This window comes from Acomys russatus, chromosome 3, assembly GCF_903995435.1.
Source record: "Acomys russatus chromosome 3, mAcoRus1.1, whole genome shotgun sequence".
NCBI classification, from domain to species: domain Eukaryota; kingdom Metazoa; phylum Chordata; class Mammalia; order Rodentia; family Muridae; genus Acomys; species Acomys russatus.
This window is the reverse complement of record NC_067139.1, coordinates 59,035,416-59,055,251: the sequence shown is the minus strand read 5'-3', so window position 1 is coordinate 59,055,251 and position 19,836 is coordinate 59,035,416. Positions and strand designations below refer to the sequence as shown.

Genomic DNA, 19,836 nt, shown 5'->3' with positions numbered 1-19,836 from the left:
AATCACTAACTCAAATTCATCCTTGGTTACACAGAGATTTCAAGGCCAACCTTGAATATGCGAATGCGAGTCTCCACCTAAAACAGCAACATCATCACCATCATCAGCTACGAATCCAGGGGCATGTGTGTTTAAGAATCAAATATATAATTGTTCTATGTTGGCAGCAAATGCTTATCCTGTGTTTTCCTTTAACTAAAAAGACAAAGCTGATTATGCCTAGAAATAGTGACTTTTTTTTTTTTTGTAAACTGGTATCTGCTTGGACCTCCCCAGGGCACTGAACAGTCTTAGGGCTATGCTGCCCACTCCACAGGGCTTTAGTTCTTGGGCAAGTGGTTACCTTGTGATTCAATTTTTATAGCAGTCATGAATTTCATTATGAAAACACAATGTGAAGTATATATATGTACATATATATATATCCTGACATACTTCTATCATCTAGATATGTAATAGAAAAAAAATCAAAGAACTTATTAAACAATGCAATTATCTAACTTACAACTAATATAACACTGGAACACAAAGATAAAGGTTGCTTTTACCTGATTAAAAAACGGTTAGGGGAGAAAAAGCCAATAATTAGTAAATCATAATAAAATTGATCCTTTTTAAACATTCTGAAATGCTCAAGGATTCAAAAAATCACCAAGAGGCGTTTGGCAGCAGTTCTAGCAGAGTGCAGCGAGACGGAGCAACACGTTTCACAGTGTGTGACCTCACGGCCTCAGAGGCAGCTCCCGGCCGAGCCCTGCATGTTCCCAGGACCCTTTACCTCTTCAATCTATAACTGCGGGAAGAGTGAGGAGGCTCTTTCCTTATCTTGGTCCTAGAGGCCAGGCTAATGCAGCTGCCACAGGTCCTTTCTCTCCTTTCTGATTACAGAATCACAGGAACCTCCGGGCTGCAGCTGGTGGAGACCACCTCCCTTTCCTCAGGCTGCGAGCAGCACTGTGCTGACTGCGAGATCACAAAGAACGAACTGCTGGACTTTTTTTTTTTTTTTTTTTTTAATTGTTTATAAATTCCTTTTTCAGTCTGGAGGTAGAACTCACATTTTTTGACTTGATAAATTATAAACTCATCTTGCAAAGAAACTTCTTGCAGTCTGAAGATCTGTTCCAAATGCCACAAGCCACCTACCACCTCTACTCTTCTGACTTGTCCTTGAACTGAGAAAGGACAAGGAGAAAGACAGAAACAGCAGCACTACAGCGTTTCTTTGCTGAAACTTTCCACTTGGCGGCTGCATTTTCAACACTGTGGAAATGAACCTTCCGACATTTTCTAGTGACCTAATTTTAATTAAAAATGCTCTCTCCCAAGAGACTGATACCCGGTATAAAGGCAAAGTTATAAGCGAAGTAGAAACCAAGGAGGACTTCTCCCACACCTTCTCAGGTGAGTTAAACAGTTATTATCTTCTTCCTATCAGCTGTATCTGTAGGTGACGGACTGTGGTTAGGAAGGCTAAAGAGCAACATAAACAGGATGTCAGCGCTCGCTGAATAAATTTCAGATTGGGTTCATCGAGAGATGAGCAGTTTCATGCTACTTTATAGAAACCACAGATCTCTATGGCTTAGAAGTGGCAGGTGAGACGGAGATCAGCACACAGTCAGGTGTTCCTGGGAAACCAGAAAAGGGCTTTGTTCAATTGGGATTATAGAAAACACCTTAACGTGAGGAAGGTGGCCTCCAGGGGCTGTCTTCATTCAGGTGGTGAGTGGGAGAAGCCTGAAAGGTGGTCTTCATTTAGATAATCCCTTTAGTAAAACCTCTAAGAATAATAAAGTGCACATAATTACTACTCTTTTGGTTAAAACTACCATTCCAATTCCCCCAGTGCGGAATAAGATTAGGACCGAGAAGACACAATCTCTAACACATATTTTTTTCTAACTATTGGGTAAATACTGTCACAGAAAATTACTAAGAAAGAGCCAGGTGGTGGTGGTGCGCGCCTTTAAGCCCAGCAGTTGGGAGGGAGAGGCAGGAGGATCGGTATGAGTTTGAGGCCAGCCTGGTCTACAAAGTGAGTCCAGGACAGTCAAGGCTTCAGAGAAACCCTATCTAGAAAAACAAACAAATAAACAAACAAAACAAAAAAGAAAACAAAAAAATTACTAAGAAAAACACACAAAATATCATCATACTTGACAGATCAGATTTTCTTTTCTTGGTTTCTCAAGAACACGGTTTCTCTGTGTAGCCTTGGCTGACAGAGCAAGCTTACAACTGATAATTCTTTTAAGTTACAGACCTAAAATCATCCGTTTTTGCCACTCTTTTACATGTATGGCTCCAGGCTTAATGAAGTAGCATTGCTGTGTTAACAACCGTGTGCTCGGGGTGGGGGGAGGTGGTCTTGCTACATGGTCCTTGCTGGGCTGGCTTCAGCCGTGGACAGTCCTCCTGTTTCAGCCTCTAGAGCACTGAGAATTACAGTCAGGAGCTATCACTGCAGGCTCCATTAAGACTCTTAACCCTTCGGAGGAAGACAGACTTAAGTCACTGAAAGTGCAAATACCTTTCAGTAAACTTTACTTAAAGTTCACCAAGAAAATAAAGAGAACTCAAGGACCAAAACCAAACCAAACCAAACCCAAAACCAAAAAGCCCCCCTACCACAAACCAAAGTTCTTTGAAAATACATAACAGTTTTAAATTTTATATGGCATGGGACCTAGAAAGTTGCTAGACAGATGACATAATTTAATAAATACTGAATTTGCACTGAGTTAAATGGTCATCTTTGTTTAGTTAAAAACAGTAAAAAGCAGTTTGAGATAGCTTTTGTCAAAGGAACTCATTATGAGATAAGTTTGCATAAAAGAAAAATGATTGAATGTCAGAGCTGACTCCACAGAGCTCGAAAGTATCACAAACTTAACATATGCGATTAACTGGTTGTTACAGTCTAGCTGTAGGAAAGAAAAGCAGCTGCATGTTTCTTCTGTTGTTGTTGCTCAGAATGCAATCTTACAGGATGTTCTTGGAGGTATTTCATCACTAAGTAATGGTGTAGCTCTAAGGTGTCCACAGAAGTAGCAATCAGTGGCCCCTCACACTGGGGAGAAGTATCAGTGAGGTGCCTTGCTGACGGAGTGGTGGATAATGAAGTGGGATTTCCTCCCCACAGAAGGCTAAGGACACAGTCTGCTGTGGTGAGACCAGAAATGCAGTCGATCCGCTCTGCTTTTTCAGTCTGGTCTCCACAGAGAACTGTCCTAGTGTCGTTTACAGACAGAACATGCCTCTGGGAAGTTCCTTAGATGTGACAGGGAGAGTCTGTTGTGCAGTCTGAGGACACTCGTAGGTCTGAGGCCATCTCTGGTAAATGGGGTACTTGTAGGACACCCCCACCTCAGCTAAGTTTTAAACTCACAGGCAAAAGTTCACTACTTCTAAAAATTGCATGTTAAATACCACTGGCTATGTATTCCTAACAGGCTCGCCATACCTGTTCTGGTTATTTTTACTGTCGATGGGTCAATCATATCACCTACAGAGGAGGTTGATGTTTTGTGGGTCTACTCTGTTGCAATGCAGTTTCTGCTTTCTGCAATTAATTTCCACTCTTTTCTTCTTCTTCATCCTTACTCAGATTTCCTTTTTTCTTCGTTCCTAACCTCTTCTTCCAGAGAGCCATACTACCCCACAACCTTAGAGATATTTGCAATAATTACATATTTCAACATTCATTTTATAACTTTCACACATAGTAGGTACAAACTAGCTTTAAAATGTTCATATTTGCATCCCTACTGAGATTTGTCAGTCATGTATTCTTTTTTGAGACAGAGTTCCTCTGTGTCGCCCTGGCTGTCCTGGACTCGATTTGTAGACCAGATTGGCCTCGAACTCACAGAGATCCACCTGTCTCTGCCTCCCGAGTGCTGCATTAAAGGTGGGAGCCACCAGTCTTGGACAGTCATGTATTCTTAACAGAGTTACCTCATCCTTTCTTAGTTAAATTTTCCTGATCCAATCATTCATAATCTCATGTAAAAGTTCACAGCTAATCAATCCAGCTACTCTCATTTTTCTTCTTTCTGCCTCTCATCTTTCATTCTTCTCTTTTTATTCATTCATTCATGAGACACAGTCTGGGTGTCCTTGGGTGGCCTGGAACTCACTGTGTAACCCACCTGCCTCTGCCTCCTGAGTGCTGGGATTAAAGGTGTGCACCACCACACTTGGTTTCCTTCTTCCCCTTAGAAACAGGGTTTTGTTTTATAGCTCAGGCAATGATAGCAATGAGAGCCTAGACTAGGCAGTCATTGTGCTTGAGTCTCCAGAGTGCTGGATTACAGGTGTGAGTCACAGTGCTTGGCTTTAGCAATTCTCACTTCAATCTTGGGATGCTTTCAGTGTGAAAATCTCATCTTACGCTTCAGCTTTTCTGTGTCTGCTGCAGACCCTGACCACAGTAAGCAATACAACAGCAACTCTACCACTGAGCTATACTCCACAGCTTGGCTTCTGATACCGCTGGTAGAAGTAGGCATTTCATTGTTTTATAAAGCCATTGCCTATCTCAATTTGCCTCTATTTCTTTGCTCACCATTCTTTCTTAAAGATTTTTATTATTTTTAATTTTATGTGTCTGTGAGTAGGTATGCAGGTGGGCACTTGGAGGCCAGAGGTATGGGATCCTATGGGAGCTGGAGTCAAAGGCAGCTACAAGCTACCTGATGTGGCATTGGGGCTGCATTCCAGTCCTCTGTGAGAGCAGCCAGTCTCGAAACCGATGAGCCGTCTCTCAGGACCCTCACCATTTCCTTGGCCTTTCTTCTTTTTCTTCACCATTGTTCCTTTCTTCTGTGTTCAATGTTCTTTTGTTTAAACTGTACCTTTGGAATCATGTTACTGTTTAAATTAAAATTAAGGAATAGCAATGAAATTGAAATAAAATAAATAAATAAATAAAAAAAAACCCAGCAGCAGCAGCACCATTTCAGGGCCTCAATAGACACACATGTCCGGGGACTTGTGCACTAGAGAGGGCTGCTTTCTAAGTTCCTACAGCAGGGTCTCCTAGAGACAAATGCTGGAAATGTCTTATGGTCTCTTGACTACTCATTTGCTGGCTATTTTGCCCTCAGCCCATGGAGCCGTAAGTGGTCAGTCTGACTGGTAATCGCAGACTTTGGTTCCTTCTGTCTCTGCCATAATGTGGCTGGGGGAGCAGTTCTTTCCTCCCTGGGGCCAATCCAATGCCTAAACCTAAGACTTTCATCCTTTACAGATTCTGGAAAGTTCTTCATCTTAATTTCTTAATGTCTCTTCTAAATCAACTTTAATAACCTTGTCCACCGTGGTAGACTTTGTAATTGCCCTATTTCCATTCCCTTTTCCCTTTTGAGGATTCATTCTCAATTTCCTCAGATAGTCCTTCTAATTTAACAGTGTATGCATGCTTGAGTGCATGCACATGTCTTTAAACCTGTTGCTTATTAGTTGTTGAATGTAGATAGTTTATTTTAGTAATTAAAATTTTAATTTCTGTAAGTTCTACTTGGTTATTTTTCAAGTCTACTCCCCACCCCACCTCCAGCCCCCAACAGGGTTTCTCCATGAAGCCTTGGCTGTTCTGGATTTGCTTTGTAGACCAGGCTAGCCACGATCCTTTATTCCTAGACCCGTGTTCAAGGCCACCCATCCACACAGGCCAGCCAAGGCTACATAGCAAAGCCCTGTCTTTAAAAACCAAGCAAACAAGCAAACAGAACCCGACCTGATAGAGTTTGCGTTATTTGAGAAGCGACTCTCTAGCACATGTGCGTAACGAATAAAGGCAGGGTTATAAGCAAACAAGCTACTGTCTGCTTTTATTCTATGAAAACTTAGCAGCTACTCAGACTGTAACTGGAGTCAACACAAAACTGTGTTCTGTAAGCTTGCCCCGTTTCAGTATCATAGATTAGTAGGCCTTAACCAGCAGCAGTATTCATGACATCTCTTGTGGAGAAAAGTGAACTGATGCCTTTAAATGGTATAGACACAAAGATTTGCTTCCTTGGACAGAGAGCTCACTTACCCAGGCCATCCCTGGGGAAAGCACAGGTGATGTGGGGTCTTAGGATGTTCTTGAGTGTCCATTTGTCTAAGAGTTTTAAGCATGGAGCATAGCTTTGTCAGGTCAGGAAGCTGTTGAGTTGTTTGGGGATTTGTCCATTAAGTACAGTGCTAGGATCTGATTATACATATGAGTAATTATACCTGACCCTGTCGCTGTTCTTCCCTCGCTCTCCTATGGGAGATACCACCAAGATACTCGGCCCATTTAACTAAAGTTATACCTTCATACCCAGCTCTTCTTCACTCAGGTTAGGTTTTAGCATTAATGTAGGAGGAAAAAACAAACACTGAACTGTACCTTTTTTTTCTAATCCTAAACTATTTTATTTAGTTGCTTTATTTATTTTTAGCTTTTCTTTATACAAAATATTGCTCACCTACTCCGCTCTGAAGAAAAGGTAAAATCTTAGTGAAAATAATTTCACTGGATTCAGTGATTATTATGAATCTTTGAAAAATACTGTATTTTTGTGCTGGAGAGATGGCTCAGAGGTTAAGATCACTGACTGTTCTTCCAGAGGTCCTGAGTTCAATTCCCAGCAACCATATGGTGGCTCACAACCATCTGTAATGTGATCTGATGTCCTCTCTGGCCTGCAGGTGTCTATGCAGGCAAAGCACTATATACTAAATAAATAAATAAATCTTAATTTTAAAAATACCATATTTAGCCGGACGTGGTGGCGCACGCCTTTAATCCCAGCACTTGGGAGGCAGAGGCAGACGGATCGCTGTGAGTTCGAGGCCAGCCTGGTCTACAAAGTGAGTCCAGGACAGCCAAGGCTACACAGAGAAACCCTGTCTCGAAAAAACAAAACAAAACAAAAAAACTATATTTTCATTCTCAGAGCCTTTTGGTAGCTGCACAAGGCTTTAGTTGAATTTCAGTGAAGAATTGAGGGGTTGCAGATTCTGTGGTCGCCGAACAGTGGCAATGTTCCTGTCTCCATCTCTCTGAACAAACGAGATACTCAGATGTTCAGAAACTTGTTCAGGAGTTAGCAAGGTAGTAAAGAAATGAGGAGTTGCCCAGCATGGTGGCAGACTCCTTTAATCCCAGCACTCAGGAGGCTCTGTGAGTTCAAGGCCAGCCTTGACTGTCTAGGACAGTGAGGAACACAAGAGAAACCCTGTCTCAAACACACACACACACACACACACACACACACACACACACACACACACACACACAGAGAAAGAAAGAAAAAGAAAAAAAAAGAAAAAGAAATGTGGAGTTTAGCACTATTGCTCTTTAAAGAGGGTGCAACAGTAAATCACACAATTCACACTCTAGAACAGTGGTGTCCGCTGGAACTCTACAGTGATGGAAGCTTCTGTACTGGCACTAACACTGACCACCTGCTATGTGTGACTAACTACTGAATGCCGGGGTGTGGTTCTTGTATGTAAGGAACGCTGTTTTTAATTTGCTTAACCCATTTCAATGTATACATCTCTCTGCTGTAGTGTTTGCCATATTGAGCAATGAAAGTCTAAAGCAGGAATCTGTATTCCAGCATCCTTTTTATTTACTGAAATAAGACATACACATAGGCAGCTTTAATGCCATTCCTTTCTGAAATGTGTAAGCTATTTCTTCACTCAAAAGCTGGATGAGGGGGTGCACGCCTGTAATCCCAGATCTCTGGGAGGAAGAGGCAGATCTCTGAGTTTGAGCTAGCCTGATCTAAAGAGTGAGTTCCAGGGGAGCCAGGGCTACACAGAGAAACCCTGTCTCAGGAGAGGAAAAAAAAAAAAAAAAAAAAAAAGAGCTGCCAAATAAATCCTTAAGAATGGCTTTACCATGGAAGTACTTTCTCAGAATGGAGTTTGGTTTGCAGACAGTTCTTACTGACTGTAACCTTGTGTTACAGTTAGCCTGATCTGCTGGGCATAGTGGCGCACGCCTTTAATCCCAGCACTCAGGAGGCAGAGGCAGGCAGATCTCTGTGAGTTTGAGGCCAGCCTGGCCTACAAAGCAAGCCCAGGACAGCCAAGGCTACAGAGAAACCTGTCACCAAAACAAAACAAAACAAACAAAAAAATGCAGTTAGCCTGCTCTGTTTGTCTTGAAAGGGTATGGAGAACATAAAGTGCTTTGCCAGCCACTTACAAATGTCAGCTGTATCAGACTCTATTTCCACCTTAGCCTCAAGCCAAGTGATCCTGTTAGTGAAACAACTGTAAATATGTAAGTATTCCCAAGATTCTCTTACGAGCAGGCTTCTCAGAGGAACCAAGGGCAAGTGCTTCTCAGGAAGTTCTCTCTCCACTCCCCTTCCCTCTATTTTTTCCAGCGCTGGTTCTCAAACCCAGTGTCTTACTCTGAACAAGTGCTCTGCCCCTACGCCAGCCACACCCTCAACAGAGCAACAAACCCTCTTTGTTTCTCTTTACAGGTATTTTAGGAACCATTACAGCTTGAGACATGTGGCAAAACAGACTCATATGCAGATACATGTAAGAAGTATTTCAGGCTATTTTTTTCGTTTTTTGAGACAAGGTTTCTCTGTGTAGCCTTTGCTGTCTGGACTCATTTTGTAGACAGGCTGGCCTTGAACTCACAGAGATGCCCCTGCCTCCCAAGTGCTGGGATTAAAGGCGTGCGCCACCACTGCCCGGCTCAGGCTACTTTTTACTCAAGTAGCTAAATGTTGGCTGAAAACTGACCCCTGAGCTTTGCACACTCTAGGGCAGTGTGTGTCACTGAGCCATACCCCAGCCTCCCAACTTCTGCTTGTCTGTTGTTGTTTGAAACAGGGGTAAGAACAACACAGTGGGGTACTCCCCTCGGTGCTGTGCAGCGACAACCAGCCCCAGCTCCCACTCCCATGTCATCACGGCAGGGAACACAGCACAGTCTATTGTGCTGCTAAGCTATGATGTTTGATAGCTTAAGTATATTAACAAACTTTCAATGTATGCTAGCTTATCAGCAAGTAATTCCACTGGGGGCTGAGGCACATCTATACAATCTTGGAAAAGTACTACTATCTACTCTGAGCTTTTGTCGACTGGATTCACTCACTGTTAGAACCTGGAGAAACACCTGACAAGCCCTTGAACTAGGAACTCCCCAACTAAATGTATGCCCCGCACCACTGAGTCTTGTGGCCCTACATAGGCTGGTTACTCTCTAGCACTAAAGCACAACAGCTTTTGGCACAGCACTTATACCTTCTAGAACTATTAAACCAGTAGGTCGAAAAGAGTTGCCATCCACGGCAAAGCACTTTTTCTGTGGCGAGCATGAGCAGCTGCTCCCACTCTGTGTCTGCCAGACTGAGTTCTGTGGCTCAGGGACATGAGCAGACGAGGACTCCGTGCTACAGCAAAAACCAATGGCGAAATACTTCACGACAGAAACAATGAAGGTTTTTGGGGCTGGGGAGGCGGCACAGTGGGTAAAGGGCCTGCCCATCATGCCTGACAATCTGAGCTCCACACCCAGAACACACACGGTGGAAAGAGAACTGCACGGTGTCCTCTGACCTCCACACATGGGCTGTGGCCTAAGTGCACGCAGACGTACACAGTCACACACACAGATGGATACGTATAAAAAGGGTCTGATCTTTTACCAAGATGTACATTTATAATCATAAAGCAGAATGTAGGCTATATTTTGTATAATTTTAAACTCCAAAATCCAAGATCCTGAAACTAAAGTCACTCTGTTAAATGTAAACAGAGATACTTACAGCTTGCATTTCTATACAGAAGAAATGGTTCATGGAGCTGAAATTCCAAATCTTTATTCACTGGTTCAACCAGATTGTGCATGTTCAGGCGGTTGACAATGGTAAAACCATGGTAAGGTGAAGCTGACCTGCGATTTAAAGAGAAGGAACATGTGTTAGCTTTTAATCTGCAGAGATGCTGTCTACTACTTTATTCTCACTAAAAAGAAATGCCCACAGTACTACATCACATGACACGATCAGCAGTTGAAACCCTAAGCGAAAAGACAAGGCTGGGTAGCGTGTTTGTCTAACATGAGCCCAGTCCTGGGTTTAAGCCTCAATCCCCCCCCCCCACCCCCAAGACAGGTTTTCTCTGTTAGCCTTGGCTGTCCTGGACTCACTTTGTAGATCAGATTGGCCTTGAACTCATAGCGATCTGCCTGCCTCTGCCTCCTGAGTGCTGGGATTAAAGGCGTGTGCCACCACGCCCAGCCAGCTTTTTTTTTTTTTTTAATATGGTGCAAGACTATCTGTGTTTACCACTTATTACAGCAACAATTTTTCATTAAATAGGCCTTTCTATGCTTTTCTTGAGTTAGATGGTCTTGATTTCTATAGTAAGACTGCTCTTAGCTTCCTTAACAAGGGAATTTTTAAAAAAGATTTACTTATTTTATGTACATTGGTGTTTTGCTTCTGTGGCTGTCTGGGTGAGGGTGTTGGATCCCCTGGAACTGGAGTTACAGATAGCTGTGAGCTGCCATGTGGATGCTGGAAATGGAACTTGGGTCCTCTGGAAGAGCAGCCAGTACTCTTAATTTCTGAGCCATCTTTCCAGCTTGTGGCCGGGTGTGGTGGCTCACTCCAAGGGGATTCAACACAATCCATTAAACAGTCCTCAACCTAATACTTTATAGTTCTCATTTGTTTTGGTGACATCATGGGGACATAATGAAATCCCATTCTACAGATTAAGAAACAAGCTTAGCAGACTTAAGGCCTGTGCCGGAAGTTACACAAATTAAAAACTACAAATCCAGTTTTCTTTTTTTGATTCATGCAAGATAATTTTATGACATTCTAGTCTACTTTTACCCAAGGCAAAGAAATCCCCACACAGGAGGGTTCTTGGGCCTCCTTTTCTTAGAACCAATGCTATGTAAGTCTGTATGAATTGTATTAAGTGAAGTGACTCACTCTATCACATTTTCTACAATTAATAGATCTGTTCTAGTCTTTAACAATTAGACCTGTTTTTTTTAAAATCCCCAATTTTACAGACCCCAATATCCTAATAATAGTTAGGGGTTCTTAGAGATTCATATTGCTAACGAAGAGGTTGGAGCTAGACCTTTAATTAGAGGAGGAAAATAAAGAACAGAAAACAGAGTGTCAAAGAAAGGGAAGCTTGATACACAAACATCAAAATCCTTGCACTTGAAGGGAACAGATGATCTTTCCCTAACATTCAGAAAAGCACTGAATTAGCACCAGCAGAGGAAGGCTGTCCAAACAGTAACGCCATACAAAAAGAACCAGACGCTAGCAATCTTGCTGCTACCACTCCAAGTTCTAGAAAACAAGGGAAGGGACTTGCCTCTAAGAACAAGACACAGTGTCCCATGACTGCCATATCCTCCTGTGGGCGGCCCTTTAGGCCCCTATGTTGCCAAACAAGGTGAAGACGTGAGCCACTGCAAATCAACAATTTAGAGGAGTAATTTTCAGAGAAGCTGAAAGTAAACTATGTACGAACTGTGAATAACTAGAACTTTGGGGAAGAAGTGAGAAAGGGCAGAGGCCGTCATGGAAGACAGACTCTCACTAGAAACCACCGACTGGCAAGACACGTCTCACTACGGTACAGCAGTGTGTTACATACACTGTATCCACAGCCATTCACAGGTACAGGTTCTTTTTGCCATGGGACAGTTGGGCAGCCATCTCTTTGGGATGCTTTAGTTAGGAAAGACTTTCTTTTCTGAGCGAAGAGAAGCATCTAGAGGAGACCGCACAGCCTGAAAGGATGGAGACTGGAGACAAACGGGAAGGGCCAAAAGACAAGTTTGCAACAGAAATGGACAATGATACAGGACACTGCTCACCATTCAAGTGAAATAGAAACATACGTTAAAAACTTACCTGCGATATACAAATAGGGTCCCTTCTATATCAGTCTTCTCCTGTAACAGATGATAATTCTGTTAGGTTCCCACTAATAATCCAATGCCAAATGGTCTCAGTGGAGAATAAGTGCTTTAAGGCCAACTTGTTTTTATCTATCGCGAAATCAATTGTGTGTGTGTGTGTGTGTGTGTGTGTGTGTGTGTGTGTGTGTGTGTGTACACGCATGCAGGCATTTGGGTATAACTATGTAGAGGCCAGCAGTCAACCTCAGCTGTTATTCCTTCTTCTCACTGGCCAGAAGCTGGACGATTAAGCTAGCTACGCTTGTGGTCAGTGAGGCCGGTGTTGGATTAGAAGAGCAAGCATCTACTCCCATCGCTTTTTATGTGGGCGCCCCAGCTTCTCATGCATGGGATGCAAGCACTTCAGCCTCCAAATTAATCACTTTTGAACGTCTAAGGCAGGTCACTTTAAACAGACAAACCGGCCTGGTGGAGCACACCTTTAATCCCAGTGCTCGGGAGGCAGCCTGGACTACAGAGTGCAGCCAAGGCTAACACAGAGAAACCCTGTCTCGAAAAACCAACCAACCAACCAACCAACAAAACCAAACAAATTGTATATCCATCAAACCCTATAGGTATTAATATAAGTGTATATAATGTCCAATCCAACAATGCTTACATCTGTAGAAATTTTCTATTTTAATTAGTAAGGAACAGGAAAACCAAAACAGATTTAGCTTTACTTTTTATTCTTATGTATGAAGTTTTTTTCATTAAAACTTGTTCATGAATGTTTTATCAGCACATATAGCTATGTAACATATACGCGCCTGGAGCTCATAGAGGGCAGCAGAGTGCATTGGATCCCTTGGGATTGGAGTGACAGGTGGATCATGTGATTGGTGGAAATTGAACCCAAGTCCTCTGGAAGAGCAGCAAATGCTCTTAGCCAATATTGAGCCATCTCTCCACCCCCAGCTTTAACTTTGTAAAAGCTAAAACTTTTCAACTAGGTATCTTAATCTTCCAGTCAAGGTACTGTGCACTGAAACTTAAAAAAACAAAACAAAACTTTAACAGTCTATCAAAGTTTACAGAAAAAGAATGGGAACTTTCTTCCTTTAACTGATCTCAGGGTTAAACTCAGGGCATAGGGCTTATGATGCACAAATGTGTACCACTGAGCCAAATCCCTAACCCCCAGGAAATTTTCTTGTAAGATACTTTGTTTCATTTCTGGAAATTCAGGAATATTTTCAGGAGTAACAGATTTTGTGGTTACCAACACAATTTATTATTTTTAGAACTTTGTTAAGAATCAGGGATAGCCTGGCCACGAGGCAGAGGCAGGCAGATAGCTGTGAGTTTGAGGCCAGCGTAGTCCAGGACAGCCAAAGTTATACAGATAAACCCTGGCTCGAAAACAAACAAACAAACAAACAAACAAAACAAGAATGAGGGATAGCCCTGACTCGAAAAACCAAAAAATAAAATAAGAAAAAAAAAAAAAAAATCAGGGGTAGAAGCCAGGCGTGGTGGTGCACGCCTTTAATCCAAGCACTCAGGGAGGCAGAGGCAGGCAGACCTCTGTGAGCTCAAGGCTAGCCTGGTCTACAAAACCAGTCCAGGACATCGAAGACTACACAGAAAAACCCTGTCTTAAAAACCCAAACCAAACTAAAAAGAGAATCATGGATAGAAGCCATTTTATGCCTTAGGAAATTTTGTTAAGTCTGTAAAAGAAACGCCTGAAATTTTGATTAAGAAATTGTAACTTGGGTTGGGTCTACAGCCCATCCGTAGAGGTCCAGTGCTTGCTTAGCATCATGAGGTCCTGGGTGTGACTTTCTGCACGAGGAAAAAAAAAAAAAAACCAGGAATACATAACTATTAGTAGTCTTTTATTTGCTGTAACAGAGTATGTTCAGGTTTTAGGCATAGGTGTAGTGCTTTAATATTTTTCTAAAACTAAATAAAAGTGAGGCTCTTTATAGCTGAAAGAATTAGGAAGAGCCAGTCACAATAAACTGGGAAATCATGTTAACAAAGCAATTACAGGTGCTTCAAGTTGAGGCTAACCAGAGTCAGTGATTAGGCAGTTTAATTTTCAGGATTCCTTGCCACTCACTAAATCCAAAAAGAACTCAGATGTGAGCCGTCAAAGGTCGTCAAAGGTCTCTTTTCCCTGCAAACTGTCTCCAAGGAACCCACTTCTCACTGTAGTAGACTTTTCTCTAAATGGCTTGAAATCGTTTCCAAACTGAAGAGTTTGATTAAAGCTGAACTAACTCTTGAAACTGATTTTTTTTTTTTAAGCTTCGGATCCAAATCATCTCATTTAGGTCGGTTGGGGGAGACGGGTGGATTTCGTAATTAACTACATGCAATTTATCCGACAGTCCTCAAAGTCTCAAGCACAGGTTTTCAATCACTTAAACAAAACCAAACAAACAAAAAACCAACTAACTTCTCTCGTGTCCTGTCAACGTTACCTGTAAAGAAGGTTAAATCACTCGTCTCCAGAACCGACCCCAAAGGACTGATCCTGCCTCATTTCTCCCCTCCATCCGATTTCCCTGCTGTGTTTCAGGTCTACTTTTTCCTCTTCCTGCCTCCAAGCCCCCGTGCCCCCCGTGGCTCTGGCCTCGCCTTAAAGGAGAGGTTCTGGCCTCGCCTTTGAGGTCCTAGTGTCCAGCTTCACTCCCCCACCCCCAATCCTAAAATGCCTGCGCGGCCCCTTTAAGAGACGGCAGCGGCCTGGCTGGCATCCTCCGAGGCTGGGCCTCACTCACCCACTGGTTGGCTTTGGGGCAGAAAGTGTACAGAGCGACCTGGCCCGTGAGGTCTGCGATGCTGGTGATATAGGGGTCGTGTTGTTTCAAGGCCGCCAGACTCATCTCTTGCCCAGCTCGACTCAACGACTCCATCTTGGATCCCGGAGCCGAGCCCCTCCGGCGGGGGCGGACTCGAGAACAGGAAAGTGCCATCCAGGCGAAGTTCCCCCAGCGCAGTTAGCCCTCCACTTCCGCCAATCCTCCCGGCCTTGAGGAAGGTGGTACTTCAGCTAATCTGCTCCGCCTCTCCCAACGCCCTGGGAGCCTGGTTCCGAGCTCCTTAGGCCCTCATCTGCCGGAAGTTACCGGCCTCCGCGCCTGCGCGGCGGAGCCTTGATGAAGGGGGAAGTCTGGAGTCCTCCCGTCCCGGGGCTTCTGACTTCGCTCTACTCCTGCTCATGTCTCCTGCCGGTGGGGCCGGCGCAGAATCGAAACGCTTCTGTGGAAATGGGTCTTCATAGACTGTTTAGAAAACTCAGAACAAGCGAGGAAGTGGGGGGGCTGTTTGTTACCTCCGACCTTAGACTGCGCTTTCACTGTTAACAGTAATTTTTGAAAGACTTGTTTTAAAGCAGCCAAACTAGCCTGCCTAGACCTACACAGGATTCTTATTTAACCTCTTTCGCTCGTCTTTTTCCTCATCTGGGTCCCAGATAAATATTTCTATTGCTTTATTTGTTTATTTGTTTTTGTTTTTCGAGAAAGGGTTTTTCTATGTAACCTTGACGATCCTGGACTTGCTTTGTAGACCAGGCTGGCTTCGAACTCACAGCGATCGGCCTGCCTCTGCCTCCCACGTGCTAGGATTAAAGGCGTGCGCCACCACTGCCCGGCTTCTATTGCTTTATAAAGACCTCCATTATGTAAAATATTAAGTAGATCACCTTTAAAAAAACCTGCAAACATTTATTGGGTATTTTAAGGGGTCAGATACCACTACAAAGTAAAGCAAAGTACCCAGTCCATTTTCACTGAGTTGCCTTAAAAGCCAACGTTTTCCTTTATTGAAGACACCTTGGTGCAAATGAGCATTTTTGAAAGAACAAACTTTAAAATTTCATCAAAATATCGCCACATGCCTGGCGTGGCTGCCCACTCCCTTTAGTCCCAACACTCGGGAGGCAGAGGCAGGCAGATCTCTGTGAGTCCGAGGCCAGCCTGGTCTACAAAGAGAGTTCCAGGACAGCCAGGGATTATAGTATGATCTGGCTGGAATATCGATGTGTCCTTAACACACACCTTTAATCCCAAATAATGAAGACAAGGTTAGTTTCTAGAAGCAAGCAGCTATGTTTGAAAGCAATGTCTAATTGATGGGCAACGTGACAAATCAGAGAAAGATTTGACAGAATGACTCGGAGACAGGATATGCCCAACCCTTATGAGAACTGACAGGAAAGAGAGAAGGGGGGGGGCAGAGGGAGAGAGAGAGAGAAGAGGCACTTTTACTGCGATAGTTTTACAGAGACATGTTGTAGAGACAACGAGCTAGACACAGATGAAGCCATTAAATAAGGAGCCAGAAGATTCCAGCAGATTGCCAAAGTTAGTATGAGGCCAAGCAGAGCAATTCAGTCAGAAACCGGAAGAAGCCTGTTTGAATCAGTCAGCCTCAACAGGAGTCTAAGTAGCTAAGTGGAACCAGCCAGAAAGAACTAGAAAGGGTGATCATATTTGGCAGTAAACTGAATACAATTATATCAGGTGAATAAAGGTTACTTTTGCACAACCTTTCATCTTTGTAATAGAAAATTGTCTTCAAAATACTTTGCTTTCAAGGCAATGTTTTGTTGTACAGCCCAAGTTAGTCTGAAACTCACCAGTTAGGCTAGGCTGGCTGGTGGGTAAGCCTTAGGGAGTTGCCTCTATGTGCCTCCCCAGAGCTGGCTTTGAACACAGAGATCCACCTGCCTCTGTCTCCCAAGTGCTGGGATTAAAGGTGTGCGCCACCACACCCAGCCAGATATTTATGTTTTTATTGCAAGCACAGAGCCATGCCTCTAGGCATCTCCATCCTTTCTTTCCAGGCAGGTGTCCATGTGTAGTTGAAGGCGGTCTGGAACTTGCTATAGAGCCTAGGGTAGCCGTCAACTCTTATTCCTCCTGCTTCTGGTTTCTCAGTACTTGGAGCAAAGTTGTATCTAACCGCACCCAGGTATGTTGATTATCTGCCTGTGATAAGAATCTGTGAGAAGAGATAGTAATTTGCTTATCTGACGCCTAGCTCACTTGTATTAACATATGTAGCCCACCACAGCCACCCAGCATCCTTTGTTTTCTTTCTTTCTTTCTTTCTTTCTTTCTTTCTTTCTTTCTTCCTTTCTTTCTTTCTTTCTTCTTCTTTCTTTCTCTTCTTCCTTCTTTCCTTTCTTTCTTTCCTCTCTCTCTCTCTCTCTCTCTCTCTCTCTCTCTCTGTTTTTGCAAGATAGGGTTTCTCTGTGTAGCCTTGGCTGTCCTGGACTTGCTTTGTAGACTAGGCTGGCCTTGAACTCACAGGGTTCTGCTTGCCTCCGCCTCCCAAGTGCTGGGATTAAAGACATGTGCCACCACACCCAGCTCAGCTGCCTTTCAATACAACAATTTGTTTTTTTCTTTTCCCTTTATCTTTCTTACCCCAGTTCCTCTGCTTGGATTTTTTAAAAGTTTTATTCTAGAAGAATCTCTTTATTTCTGGTTTTCCTTTTAAGAAGAGATTTGAAAGCTAACTTCCCCAAGGTCATATCATGATTCATTTTCTGGATTGGGCTTAGTGGCTTTTAGCTCCGGTGTCCAGGCAGATCATGTGTCTTGCCACCACTCTTGAATTACACTGGCTACGGGTGAGTGAAACTTGTCACCTCCATGCTGCTGTTCATCACCAATACCTGTTTTAATTCATTGTGTGTGATTATTATCCAAGCAGTTGCAAGCTTATAATTTAGTCCTTACAGGATGCTTAAGAGTAATTATTTCATTTCCTTTAAAGGTATTGAGCTTTTGTATTTTAAAATATTTTATAAAAGTGATTTTTTTTTAAATGTTGGATTTCCCACTGTTGCTTAGGCTGATCATGGTCTTCTCACCTCAGATTCTAAGGCAGTTGGAGCTATAGGTGTAGATGTTTTGATTTCCTCAGAAGAGGTGGATGACATGAGCGTCATACCCAAGCTTTACAAATACATGGCTCGCCGGGCGGTGGTGGCGTGTGCCTTTAATCCCAGCATTCAGGAGGCAGAGGCAGATGGAGCCTTGTGAGTTCGAGGCCAGCCTGGTCTACAAAGGGAGTCCAAGACAGCCAAGGCTACACAGAGAAACCCTGTCTCGAAAAACAAAAACAAACAAAAACCCGAATACATGGCTTGGGCTGAGCCCAGAGTGTTTCTATGTAACTATTCCTAGGCCCAGATCTGGAAGCTTCTAGCCTCCATACAATCTAACCTTCTGCAAGCCTAGACCTTGAAGGCTTCAGCTTCCAGCCTGCTAAGCTAGGTCTAGATTGTTTTCAGCCTCCGAGACTTACTGCTGAATAAGATCACCCTTTCTAGTTCTTTCTGAACTCTGGCTGCCTGGTACAACTCAGTTGTTCTTGTTCAACACTCCTCAGACTGCCTTCTCTCTACTTCTCCCTGAATTGCTCTGCTTGGAAAAACTGCCTCTGAACTCCATGACAGAACTGCACAGACTCAACTGCCCACAAGTTAATTGTATCAGATTTCACCAAACCATATGTACCGTCTCCACCAACTCTCTGTGCTGCTCTTCAGCAGTTTCTCTTCCATCTGCTGGGCACATCCTTTCTCTGACTCATTCTGTCAAAATTTTCTCTGATTCATCACCTTGTCTGCCCCTCAATTAGACGTCATTGTTTGGGATTAAAGGTATGTTCTAGATTCCAGCCAGAGGGATTAACGGTGTGTACTAAGGGCGAGCCTGTATTCCAGCTCGATCACCTAGGTCTTTGGATGTGATTCCTGGCTAAAGCAGCCATGGTAGTGCATTAACATTCCTTTACAATAGGCATGTGCCACCATGCCTAGTCTGTACAAGTGTTGTTGTTTGTTTGTTTTGGAGACAGGGTTTCTCTGTGTAGCCTTGACTGTCCTGGACTCGCTTTGTAGATCAGGCTGGCCTCGAACTCACAGCAATCTCTCTGGTCTCTGCCTTCCAAGTGCTGGTGTACACCACCACTGCCTGATGTTGTTGTTGTTGTTTTTCAAATAAAAGTGCTAAGTGCTTTCTAGAATTAGAGTTCTGATGTGTGAATTGGTCTAGGTTGATGGTCCTGGAGCAGAAATACACATTTTAGGACAGGGCAGACAGCTCAGTCAGTAGAATATATGTCTTGAAACCATGAGGACCTGAGTTCCATCTCAGAACTTGAGCTTAACAAAACAAAACAAAAAAAAACCCCAAAAACCTAGGTCTAGTGGCTCATGCTTATAATCCCAGCTATAGGGAGGCAGAGACAGGTAGCTGGCGTAGCTGGTCCGACCTGTCTGTCTAAGTGAGCTTCAGGCCAGCAAGAGACCATTCCAAAAAGGAAGGTGAAGGTGAGTCTCCTTTGACAGGCCACACTTGCATCTCGGGTGTCTGACTTTCTCAATGAGTACCTTTCCTTCTCGCTTAACCCTAGTGCTGAGAGTCTGTATTGAAATCTCTTAAACAACAACCTTGTTTGAAAATGACAAACAAGGCATATGGCACTTGGAGAAGGGCACCCTATGTTGACGACTGATTTTGACATTCTGTGCATGCCTCATTACATGTGCGCGCGCGCACGCGCGCGCACACACACACACACACACACACACACACACACACGTGTGGGAAAGAAGAGTAGGGCAACATTAGAACATCATTTACTTGATCCACTGATTTCCAGACAAAATTACCCTGAACATAGTGCTTTTGTTAATATTCTCAGGTAGAACGTTTGTGCCTTTTGCTGTCACTTCATCCAGCATAATGTGTCTGCCAGGGTCACAGCAATATTCTAAATAATAGCAACACGGTCAATTGACAGACTGTCACTGAGGCAGCTCATAGGTATGTATGTTAATAAGCTGTCAATACAGGTGCTGTGTATATAGAATTGTCACCTGTTTATAAGAGCCCTGAAGC

At 43.4% G+C, this 19,836-nt stretch overlaps 1 protein-coding gene across 2 annotated transcripts in view; it reads right to left on the bottom strand.

Moving 5' to 3' along the window:
* The window catches only part of Dcp1a (decapping mRNA 1A), a 52,911-nt gene extending 37,971 nt beyond the window's left edge, over window positions 1-14,940 (bottom strand). The window contains exons 1-3 of one of the 2 annotated variants that reach the window (XM_051141002.1): window positions 14,695-14,940; window positions 11,913-11,953; window positions 9,789-9,916 (exon numbers count right to left, since the gene is read on the bottom strand). In XM_051141002.1, coding sequence (XP_050996959.1) covers window positions 9,789-9,916; window positions 11,913-11,953; window positions 14,695-14,889 — 364 coding nt within the window. In that variant the 5' untranslated portion in view covers window positions 14,890-14,940. The remainder of the gene's footprint in view (window positions 1-9,788; window positions 9,917-11,912; window positions 11,954-14,694) is intronic. The other variant, XM_051140994.1, reaches the window with a different exon arrangement.
* Between the last annotated feature and the right edge of the window lie 4,896 nt (window positions 14,941-19,836).